The sequence below is a fragment of the Suricata suricatta genome, chromosome X (genome assembly GCF_006229205.1).
Source record: "Suricata suricatta isolate VVHF042 chromosome X, meerkat_22Aug2017_6uvM2_HiC, whole genome shotgun sequence".
NCBI classification, from domain to species: Eukaryota; Metazoa; Chordata; class Mammalia; order Carnivora; family Herpestidae; genus Suricata; species Suricata suricatta.
Genome location: NC_043717.1, coordinates 39,764,535 through 39,776,838, shown reverse-complemented (window position 1 = coordinate 39,776,838; position 12,304 = coordinate 39,764,535). Strand labels below are relative to the sequence as shown.

The 12,304-nt window shown below is 40.7% G+C and overlaps 1 protein-coding gene across 2 annotated transcripts in view; it reads left to right on the top strand.

Moving 5' to 3' along the window:
* The window catches only part of ZNF182 (zinc finger protein 182), a 32,595-nt gene extending 24,566 nt beyond the window's left edge, over positions 1-8,029 (top strand). The window contains exons 4-6 of one of the 2 annotated variants that reach the window (XM_029930715.1): positions 348-474; positions 788-880; positions 5,089-8,029. In XM_029930715.1, coding sequence (XP_029786575.1) covers positions 348-474; positions 788-880; positions 5,089-6,722 — 1,854 coding nt within the window. In that variant the 3' untranslated portion in view covers positions 6,723-8,029. Of the gene's footprint in view, positions 1-347; positions 475-784; positions 881-5,088 lie in introns of both variants that reach the window. The other variant, XM_029930713.1, reaches the window with a different exon arrangement.
* Positions 8,030-12,304: the final 4,275 nt, after the last annotated feature.

Here is a 12,304-nt window from a genome sequence, read left to right as displayed (position 1 = left end):
CAGGCTCCAGGCTCTGAGCTGTCAGCACGGAGCCTGACGCGGGACTCTAACTCACAAACTGTGAGATCATGACTGAGCCACCCAGGTGCCCCTGGATTGTTTTTAGTTCTATTGGACTATTTGTCTATCCTTGTGCAAATGCCACATTCTCTTATGTATATTCCATATACCTAGGAAATATTCCATATATTTGATGGAGTAGTTTTTCTACCATGATCTGTGATTTTCCAACAATGTAGGCATCCTGTATTAAAGTCATCATCATGAACCCAGTCAGAAGTTCCCTGCATTTCATCCTCATCAGTCAGTGGTCAGTATTTTAGAATAAAAGGAATGTGTAATTGCAGGGACTCGTGACATTTGAGGATGTGGCTGTGGATTTCACTCAGGAGGAGTGGCAGTACCTGAACCCGTCACAGAAGTCTCTATACAGAGAAGTGATGCTGGAAACCTATAGCAACCTGGTCTCTGTGGGTAAGAATGGCTTCCTCAGGTCACTTTGCTGTGTGTGATTATTGTCCCTGATAGAGGGTCTTTCCTTTCTCAGTTTTGAAAACCTGCAAGACCTCTGAACTGCTTGAAAAGTTTGACATTAAATTCTGAGGATCAAAGTTCCTTTTCCCCTTTGCTTTCCTAACAGGGTGTTTGTGAATTCAAAACCCAAGTGAAGTGGTTTGACGTGGCCATTGTGTCACCTAATAGGTTTCTCATGCTGCCCCACACGCCACCTCCTCTTTCTCAGGGGCTCTGAAAACCAAGGAGTGTCACTGTCACTTCTCATTAGCAGGGCAACAGGTTACCAAACCAGACCTCATCCTCAAATTGGAGGTAGAAGAGCCATGCCTGGCAGAGACAGAAATCTCAACTTGGGGCTTTCCAGGTAAGTGGGATCAACTCAGATGCTGGCCACATGAATGCCGCCTGTTACCCAGGGGGAGGGACCTCTGAAAAAGCTTTCAGGACGCTCTTGAGAAAGGTTGTGACCATTTGAGGTTGGTGGACAGGGACATGAGTACCTCAGACATAAGACTGACATCTGCGCCCCTGTCCCACGCGCCTCAGACCACTCCCCTGAAGTTGGTGCTCACCTACAGATTTCTGCACAGTCCTTTTCCCGGCCTAGAAGCGTCTTGTAGCTGCCTGTCCCCGCCCCCGAGCCCTGCCACTTCTCCCATTCTCATTTCCCTTGCGGCCTCATCCGAAGTCAGGCCCACATAGTCACAGGCCTCGGAACAAAGGCCCTGATTCCATATTGGATTACCTGCTTCCATTCAGTTTAGATATTCCTATCACATTTGCTCTCCTAAAACATCTTAATGATCTTTTTGAAAAAATAGCTTTGTTGAGATATAATGCACAGACCATAAAATTCACTCTTTTGAAGTCAACAGATTCAGTGATTTTTAGGATATTCACCAAGTTGTGAGATCACCAGCACGATCTAATTCTAGAACATTATCATCACCCCAAAAAGAAGCCCTTACCCCTTATCAGTTAGTCTCCATTTCTTCCTTCCCCCAGCCCCTGGCAACCACTAATCTCCTTTCTCCCTCTATGGTTTTTCCTGTTCTGGAGACTTCATATATATGGAACCATTCAAAATGTTGCATGCTCGCTCTCGCTCTCTCTCTCTCTCTCTGAAAAATAAAGAAACTTAAAAAAATAAATGCAAAAAAAAGATGGACAGGAATTGTTTGTAGGTTATAAGAAACAGGAATCCAAATAGCTATAAGCACACCCAACACCTAGATGCTAAAAGGAATTGAAGATTTTTGGAGAAGCTGCTGATTCCAGGACTGAAACAGGGAAAGTACAGTGTGAACCTAGAGAGGATGCTTAACCGGCTGAGCCACCTCCGACGCCCCTCCCCTTTTATTTTTTATAAAGTAACTGGTTGTCTTTTAGTTTCCCACATTCTGGACTTTGCTAAGTCCCCTATGGTGGTATTTAACATACTCCTCTGTCCCTTGTTTTTTTTTGTAAATTGGTGGTTAAATTTTGAAGTTTGATCAGATTCAGGGTTTTATTTTTTCTTTTAGCAAGTTTACTTCCTCATTGGTGTAACATCCTTCCATCAGGAGGCATGTTTGTCTGTTGTGATTCCAAGTTATCGGCGATTATTGCTTAGATCTATTAATTCATTAATGTTTGCAAAATGGTGATATTCTGTCATTCCTTGTTTGTTGATTAGCTGGAATATTTCAGTGAAGAAGATTGCCTTCATCTGTTATTTGGTTATATGTTAGTTCTATGAGTCCCATATGAATTGCATATGTTTTTCCATTTATTTACCAGTTTTAAAAATAAGGAGTTGGTTTTATAGTATCATTCAAAAGTTGACTACTAGGTCCTTTTTGAGTATCCATATTTTATGCTTTAATCCACTGCCTTATTCTTACTGTGAGTCAAACTGCCCTGTATCTGGCCAGTGGGAACCCTTTCAAGTTAGTCCTGAGTCTTTGCTTCTTCCTTGCTTTCTGTTGTTACAAGACGTTCCAGGCTCATTTTATATATTTCTCATCTCCGGCCTGGAGTCAGCCATTTCTCCAAGGATCCCTGGTTTTTTGGTGGTAAATAGTGTTTTGAGATCACAATTTGGACATTAATGAATTATTTCTAGGACTTTTTATTGACAGAGCTAGAAACTATGTAAAAAAAAGATTTTAAAGAAAAAATATATCATGTATTCAAATTAATATTTCCAAATCAAATTCTGGGCTTAAGGGTTTTTACTTTGTTAATCTTAACATCCGATGGTAATATTGTGAGTATTATTGTGAGACTGCTAAAGGTCTATAGTGTTTTCAGTTAATTAAGGTAATTCTGTTGGTGCCATTAAGAATCAAGACTTTTCAGCATGGTTGTTTGGAAGTATAGATCTCACAATCTGTGAGTTCGAGCCTCACATTGGGTTCTGTACTGACAGCTTAGAGCCTGGAGTCTGCTTTGGATTCTGTGTGTCGTCCCCCCGATTCCTCCCAGCTTGTGCTATGTCTCTGTCTCAAAAATTTTTAAAAAACACTAAAAAATTTAAAAAAAAATTCAGCTTCTTTCCATCTCTTTCTCTTCCTTCTATTTTCCTATAGGTAATCATTTACTAAAATTTAAAGGTATATTCTTACATTGTTTATATGATGAGCCTATATAAATATATATTTGTATATTTCTTTCTTTAGAAAAATGATAGTCTATCATATACAGTTTTATTCACCTTTTTTTCCCCTAAGTGGTCAAGAACATGTTGAATATATTGAGATATTCCATATTTCTTCTTATGGGAGTGTGGTGACTCTTAATCATAATAGTAGTTGTTACTGTGGTAGTAGCAGCAGTTGTTCTAGCAAACAGTTGAAGGTACTTCCTATGTGCCATGCATGCCCTCTTATAAGCAGTTTAATCCTATCAACATATTTGAGTGGGCACTATTATAACTCCTGTTTCCAGGTGGGAAGTAAAATACAAATAAATAAGGTAAGTTGCTAAGGTCACAGAGCAAGTGAATGGTTGAGCCAGGATTTGATCCTGGGCTAAAGAGCTTATGACCCTATGTTGTTTCTTACCACCTAATGAGGTCCAGATTTAGTAGATGCTTGGTGGAGCTTGGGTCCCATCAGATGTATTTTGTAAAAGCTTTTCCTGTAATTCTGATGTTCATGGCTGGTTAAGAACTAGTGCTTTGCAAATGTAATTAAGGATGTCATAGGAACATGATCCATTTTAAAATTCAGTATTACTATTGTAAGTGTTTTCATTGTTAAATCTAAGTGGTAATATGAGTCTTTATCATCTTTTCTGAACATTTGATAATTTTCATACAGAATTTTAGAAGGTGAGAAGAAAAGCAAGCTACATAAATGATTAAAATTCAGTATACATGCAAAAAAATATTTACCATATTTTATTGACTTCAAGATCCAATTGATTTTAGTTTTTTTTAAATTAATTTGAGAGAGAGAGAAAGAGTGTGTGTTTGACTGAAGGAGAGGGGCAGAGGGAGGGAGAGAATCTTAAGTGGGCTCCATGCTCAGTGTGGAGCCTGACACAGGGCTTGATCCCACAATCCTGGGATCATGACCTGAGCCCAGATCAAGAGTTGGCCAGCCACTAAACTGACTGGCCACCCAGGTGCTCCAAAATCCAATTGATTTTAATACATGCCACTAAGAAAGAAAAATTGCCACCAATTAATTTATGACATGTCATTGATTATAAGGTACATCTTGATTCAGAGATGTTAAAATGTGAAATCTACATCTTGCAATTGATGAAATGGTATATTTAAGGCAAGGGATTGCAACTTTAACTGTCTAAATGAGTGGTACAGATGACTACTTTAGAAATTAACGAAAGTTATATAGGAAGATCAGAGTAAGCTTTTTTGAAAAAACTGAATTACTTCTTGAAAGTTGTCAAGAATTTGAATATAGCTAAATATGGAAGACTGGGCTAAGTGGGTGATAGAACATGAAGGGTTTGGAGTTAATATAGTTTTTAGTGAAAATAATGTAGACAGTAGCAGAAGGTGGTATTGAAAAACTGTGAATGCAAGCTTTGATGAATCCAGACTGGGCAAAGATCTTTAAGGTGATCTTTGTTTTTGTAAGGCTAATTATTCTAGATCTTTATCCTATCCACTAAGAATGTGGATTTAGGATGTTGTAGAATTTGAGTCCACTAATCACAGTGTTACATTTCTACCTAGTTAGTGTAAGTCAGGTACAGTTAAGAGTTCATATGATAAATGAAGATAAAGGGTGATAAGGCCCCCAGAATTGATGAAAATGAGAGAGGATGTAAAAGTAGAGGTAAGAAAGACTGAGATATCAAGCTAAGATTGTTTCCGGTAACAAAAAGACTAGCAGGTGGGAGTTTAGTATAAGAACAGGATTTGACCGTCAAGATTTTCCCTAGGAACTCTGATAAAATGAGATAATTGTATCAGCTCTCTCCATGCTTTAATAAAATCACGTTTTTGCACCAAAACAAACAAACAAAAATAGTATTGGCCTTCATATGGTAGGGAACCTTTATGGAAGGTCCATTACATAATGTTAAGTTACAAAAATGGTTTATTATATTTTCTTCTAGAAGAAGACTATCAAACTGATGAACAGATTGAGAGACAGCACCAAGATGACCAAGCTAGGTATTTGTTGATGCAAATTGGATTCCCTGACAAGAAAACAATTGTCACCAAGACTGACCATGACCATAATGAATTCGGAAACGTACTTCATCTTAGTACAAACCTTGTGGCTTCACTACAAAGATCCCATATACATGAGTCATTTGGAAATGATATGGTAGATAATTTAGACCTATTTAGCAGAAGCTCTGTAGGAAAGAAATATGATAATGAGTTTCCAAAATTATTCTTCCACACTGAGTATGAGAAAACAACTCCTGGAATAAAACCCCATGGATATAAAGAATGTGGGAAGGCCCTCAGGCGAAAGAAAGGTCTTAGTCTACAAGAGAGAATTAAAAATGGAGAAAAACCCTTTGAATGCACGGCATGTAGGAAAACGTTTAGCAAGAAGTCACACCTCATTGTACATTGGAGAACCCATACGGGAGAGAAACCCTTTGGATGTACTGAATGTGGAAAAGCCTTTAGCCAAAAATCTCAGCTCATTATACATTTGAGAAGTCATACAGGAGAGCGGCCCTTTGAGTGTCCAGAATGTGGAAAAGCCTTCAGAGAAAAGTCAACTGTCATCATACATTACAGGACTCATACAGGAGAGAAACCTTATGAATGTAACGAATGTGGAAAAGCCTTCACTCAGAAGTCAAACCTCATTGTCCATCAGAAAACCCACACAGGAGAGAAAACTTACGAATGCACTAAATGTGGGGCATCTTTCATCCAGAAGCTTGATCTAATTATACATCATAGTACTCATACAGGAAAGAAACCCCATGAATGTAATGAGTGTAAGAAGACTTTCAGTGATAAGTCAACTCTCATTATACATCAAAGAACTCATACAGGAGAGAAACCTCATAAATGTACCGAATGTGGGAAGTCTTTCAATGAGAAGTCAACCCTCATTGTGCATCAGAGAACTCATACAGGAGAGAAACCCTATGAATGTGATGTGTGTGGGAAAACCTTCACCCAAAAATCAAACCTTGGTGTACATCAGAGAACTCATTCAGGAGAGAAACCCTTTGAATGTAATGAATGTGAGAAAGCATTCTCTCAGAAATCCTATCTCATGCTACACCAGAGGGGTCATACAGGAGAGAAGCCCTATGAATGCAGTGAATGTGAAAAAGCGTTTTCCCAGAAATCGTACCTCATTATACATCAAAGAACTCATACAGAAGAAAAACCGTATAAATGCAATGAATGTGGCAAAGCTTTCAGAGAAAAGTCCAAGCTCATTATACATCAGAGAATTCATACAGGAGAGAAACCTTATGAATGTCCTGTATGTTGGAAAGCTTTTAGCCAAAAGTCACAGCTCATAATACATCAGCGAACACACACAGGAGAGAAACCCTATGCATGCTCTGAGTGTGGCAAAGCCTTCAGAGAAAAATCCACATTCACTGTACACCAGCGAACTCATACGGGAGAGAAACCCTACAAGTGTACAGAATGTGGCAAAGCCTTTACCCAAAAATCAAACCTTATCGTACATCAGAGAACACATACAGGGAAGAAAGCCCACGGGAAAGGCCACAGCCGGAAGTCAAAGCTCATTGCACATTAGAGAGTATATCAGTCGTGCCTGTTAAATGTTAATGTTCACAGAAGGCAGTTTTTTTTTTTGTCAGTTTACTTAACATTTCAAAAGGATGCTCGGACTTTCTGGTTTAAATAGGGGGAGTAAAGTTAGCCTCTGTTTTTTTCATCTGTCTTCACCCAGAAACTACCAGGATAAAAAGCAGAAGTGTAATGTCTGTATCTGAGAAAATGAGGAGATAGTTAAAACCGTGAGGGGAGAGCTGCCAGAGGCAGAGGGAAGCAAGCGGTGGTGTGGCAGATTGTGAGAGAACACTCACGGCTGCCGGTGTGAGACAGCACTGGGAAGGACTCTTAGTTGAGGTTTAGGATATACTCTGAGTGTAGGACAGCATACATCCACCATAGTCGCAGAGGGGCATGGGCAGGTGAGAGGTAGGATGTTTCCTAGACCCGCTTGGGGTCTGAGGAGATACAGGCAGAGGCCTCGGCAAGGAATTGCTCAGACAAGCCATATTTGTAGAAAGTCGTCCGTACTCCTGAAACGAGCACTTGGCAGGGACTGGGGCAAGAGAAGGGAGTGTTCCTTGAGAAGGAACTTCTCAGCTGCCCCTGTTGAGAAGTCAACTCTAAAAGAAATACCAAATGGAGGAAAAGAACCATCCCAATTGTAAGAAAGACTCTTACCTGCCTAGAACATGGCCCTGGTTTCTTACCGCACATGAACCTCCAGAAAACATCACATCCAGGAAAAACTCTTATTGAAACAAAAAACGATTCCAAAGTAATGAAAACCACAAATGCAAGGCAATGGCTTTTGAGTCAGTAATTCCACTTCTAGGAACGTATATACTCATGTATGTGCAAAATGATGAACATGTAGATATTCACTGGTGCACTGTTTGTGAAGACAAATGTTAGAAGCTGTTCAGATAACCAGAGTCTGGATCCTAAAATCTAGCCATGCTCATACAGCAAACTCCTAGGTAGACAAAATGAATAAACATAGAAAGAGAACCTGGACATCATTTGGCCAGTGATGTGGATGATCTCCAACATACATCATTAGGTGCAAACAGAAGGGTGCAGGACAGTGAATACCATTTGTATATAAAGACAACAAATGGCTAGTACATAAATGAGCATATATGCATAACTCTGGGAAGATACATGAGAAGCTGGGAACCCCGATTACCTCTGGGAAAGAGAAGAAGTAGGTGGCTGGGGCAATGGAGTTGGGAGGGAGACAACTGTGTATGTCCGTTCATAAGTTTTGAAAACCATGCTATGTGGATGTACTAACTTTTCAATAAATAAAACTTTTTAAAATGCAAACTTTGTTCCATTGCTGTGATAATGAAGTTAGATTCTAGATATAGGATTTCATTACATTTTTTTAAGTTTACTTACTTACTTGGGGACAGAGAAAAAAAGAACCAATGGGGGAGGGGTAGAGAGAAGGGGGGAGAGAGGATCCATAGCAGGTTCTGTGCAGACAGCACAGAGCCTGATGCGGGGCTCAAGCTCATGAACTGTGAGATCATGACCTGAGCTGAAGTTGGACGTTCAACCATCTGAGCCACCCAGGTACCCTAGGATTTCATAGCATTTAGTATGTATATGTTCAATGTGGAGTTGATTTTTTTTTGAGTGAATAAATAATCTGTCAGAACAACAGATATCCAGCCAGTTCCAAAGGCACACAGGCATTACTTTTTTGAGGTTGTCAAATAAGGTGATTCTTAGGTCAGCTGGGACCACGTGATGTAAACCTGAAATAACAGAGTGGAATCCCAAGCAGGCTCCGTGCTGTCAGCACAGAGCCTGATAAAGGACTTGAACTCACAAACCAGGAGATCATGACCTGAGCCAAAATCAAGAGTCGGATGCATAACTGACTGAGCCACTCAGGTGCCCCAAGACTGGAACATACATCCTTATTTAGTGTGCACAGTGACAACTGAAAATATTCTCTAGCAAAGCCCACCATTGTCTTTCCGTATCTTATCGCAATGATTTAATTACTTCACTTGTGTTTGTGTGTATGTGTATTTTTATTATAAGCAATAAAAAGCATGACTATACAGGGAAATTGGGTAGCTTGCCCCCTAGGTCAGATAGCTGCTGGTGACCTACTGAGAGCCATGGTCTGAATGGACACAGCCAAGACCAGGTAACAGCATGTCTGCTCCAGATGTCCAACTGTATGACCATATTTGTGGCCCTCACGATTCTGTGACTTCTCACTGGGGCTATCTTTGGTGGAACTGGGTAGCCCAAGCTATGTAAAACCTGCACATGGTCAGTGTTCCCATTTTAACAAACTGAGTGCATGAATCAGACCTCTGAGACGCTGCCTGTGCCCTTCCAAACCTTTCCTGCAAGAAAATGAAACATAGGCTCACTTTTTATGAGCTATGTGAGTCAGACATGTCAAATTTAGTGCCTTTCCAGGGTGAAGGAAGCTTGAGGAAGAAATGTGGGACTGAATTAACCTGCTTCTGGTACAGTCTTCTGAGAGGATGATGCCCAAAGGCACTAGAAATGAAGCATTTCATCCTCCTGCTGACAAAGAATATTCCTGGGGTTTCAGGTCCATCAAAGGTCATGCTGAAGTGGGGTGTGGATAGGGGTCACATCTTAACGTTCCAGGTTGATTATGGACTCCTGCTTCCTGGGACCCAGATGCCAAACTAATGGACCATGCGTGTGAGTGGAAGTGACTGAGGCATGGACCTAGGGGGAAAGGGTGGGGGTGAACAACAGGATGTGGGTAAGTGGCCTGGAATTAGGGGAAAATAGAAGAAGGTAATGAAGGGCTGAGTGTGAGGGAATGAGGAGGCAGGATGGGGGCAGACAGGGAAGATAGGAGAAAATGGAGTAAATAGCCAGCAGGGTGAGTGACTGGAGAGAGTACAGTATAAGTCAATATGAGTAATGCTGGGAAGAGTGGGAGTGAGTAGTTCGAGTGAATGGGCAGAGAGTGGATTGGAAATATGCGGGGGACCAGCCCACGCACCACTGTCTAAGGGTCTCTGAGTAGAGGGTTGGTGTCGGCCCAGTATCTATAAGAAAGAACACAGACAACGTGAATGGTGGCAGTATTGCACTTTACTGTGATGCTTAGGATCTTTATATACCATTGGTGATTACATTTTGTCTTTAATGATTACATTGTTTGTAACTCTGAGGGTTTAGGTAAGAATCACATGTTCCAGAAAAGATCATTGTTCCCATGGTAAAGAGAACAATAACATAATTTACTACAGAGTTTCAAAAACAGGAATGAAATACATTAACGAGGGTCTTGTTCTATGCATACAGTATAATATTAACCAAAGCTTAAGAGAAGGCTATTTTTCTTTAAAGGTGAACATGATGACTTAGGGGTAAAGTGCCCCTGACCAGGAAGGGAGTTTCGATCTGAAAATTTGCCCACTCACCGAAACTATAATTAAAGGTCATAGAAAACTAACTCCAGTCTCTAATCCATCTTGATCAAGAGGTCATGCGCACATCCTCTAAAACAAAGGAAAGTAAGACCCAACAAGCCATATGACACTGTATGCTCAGTCTCCCGGTAGAGTGACTCAATCCCGATCCTCAACTGAGGGACCCTACTGCACCAGGGGCGCACCCTCCAGCTATGCTAGGGATATGTACGTTCCTCCTGGTAGTTCACAGCGGGATCTCAACAGGCCTTTTGGCTGAATGGGCCCCTACAGAAATATGGACAAGTTGGGATAGGCAACGTAGTGGGAATGAGGGTGAACGGGGCAGAGTAAAGTGCATCAGACAAGTGGCAAAATGTGGCAGAGCATTAGCAAGTGTGAAGAGGAAGGTTGTGTATCCATGAGGGACAGACCACTGGATCTGTGGTAACAGGGTTCTGTGGAGTTGGGCCGTAGGGTCTTGGGGTCTCAGTGATGCAGGATCTGATGGTATTAGTGATCGCGGTTTGCTGACGACTGAGTGGAGGAGGGAGGAGGTGGTCACGAGTTTGTGCACAAAGAGGAGCTGCCCTGGGGACCCCACGGTGATTACAGTTGTACAGGATGGGAACAGCCCATACTTGGGACACAGTGCTCAACAAATGTTCCTTCCATGTTCAATTTCTTGTTCTTATTTGTATACACTAGGAGAGGGAGAGGCCCTATCACAAATGTATCCCTGACAGCACCTCCAAATCAGCTCTGCTGTGCCCATAGGCCAGCCCTGAGTCCTGTCTCCCATTATTTATGTCACCTATTTGTCTTGCTTTAGCTAAAGCCTCTAAAATGATACACATAATGATGTCTCTTCAACCTGTTTCCTAGAACCCTCAAGACTACCCTGGAATCCCTAAGATCAGTCCTGTGATCCTTGATTGGCCCTATAACTACCCAGATCAGTACTGGGCCCCCAATATTTTAACCAGCTACTTCATATTGTCTTATTTCCTAAAGAAATTGTCTTTAGGAGATAAGACAAACTGTCCACATATTTGGAATTTTGGAACTGTGAATTCTGATCCCTTTCCACCTCATCGTTTGGGAATTGTTAATATGAGAAACTGCCTTGGTACAGTGATGGACTCCACAATACTACCAGGCAAGCTATCTCAGGGGTCTTAGAATAGACAGGCTCACAGACCAAAATAAAATGATCAAGTCATGTGGTTTATTATCAGTTTAAAAACACTAAGATGTATGTATTTAAAAACCCACCAAGAAGCAAAGGGGAAGATATGGGTAATTTAACACATTTAGAATAGGGTACAAACAGTGCGAAGGACCACGTTTCCTGAATCCTTTGTTATGTAATGTTCATACACCTTTATCTTTGTTTTCCCTTTGTGTTTCCCTATCTCTTGGATCAGTCTCCTGGGTTATGAGGACCAGAGTTTGAAGTCTAAACCAGGGGCCCAGTCAGTCTGAAGATGCTCAGGGCCAATGATATACCCTGCTTGCCTCCACTGTAGCTCACCAAAAAGCTTTTTGCACAGTCCCAGGCTTTATTTGTGATCCATGGAACTATACTGAGTGTCACCAACTAGTGGTGAATTTAAGTAAAACTTAGCTGTTGGCTCAGGTGTTAGGATACCTTATGACCTAGTCTTTGCATTCCTTACTATCTGTAAGTAACACTTGTTTGTTCCATCATCTATTCAATTCTATTTATATTTACTGTATCCTATCACCTACTAAGTTGCCAAATATATTTAACACATCTTATGACTTCTGCCTATGCTTCAGAAGCAGCTTGCTTGCTCATTCTTTATACTTTACACCTTATGTGTTTTGATATATCTCACACTTCTAGCTTACTATCTGTGCTTAACACTGAGGAGTTTCCTCCATCATATTTGTTTTCATGTCCTCTAGAGGACAAGCAATAAGAGAAAATCAAAGGGGATTCTTTGAAAAGATTAATAAAAATGAGAAACCCTAGGCTGAAAAAAAGGGGGTAACACTAATTTTCAAATTAGGAATGATACAGTGGACTTCACTACAGATTTTATGAACATTAAAAAATTAGGGAATTATGAAAAAGCTTTATGCCAATGAAGTTGATCATTTAGTCAATGTAATTCATGGAGAAAATCACATAAACTCTACAGATGCAGAAAAG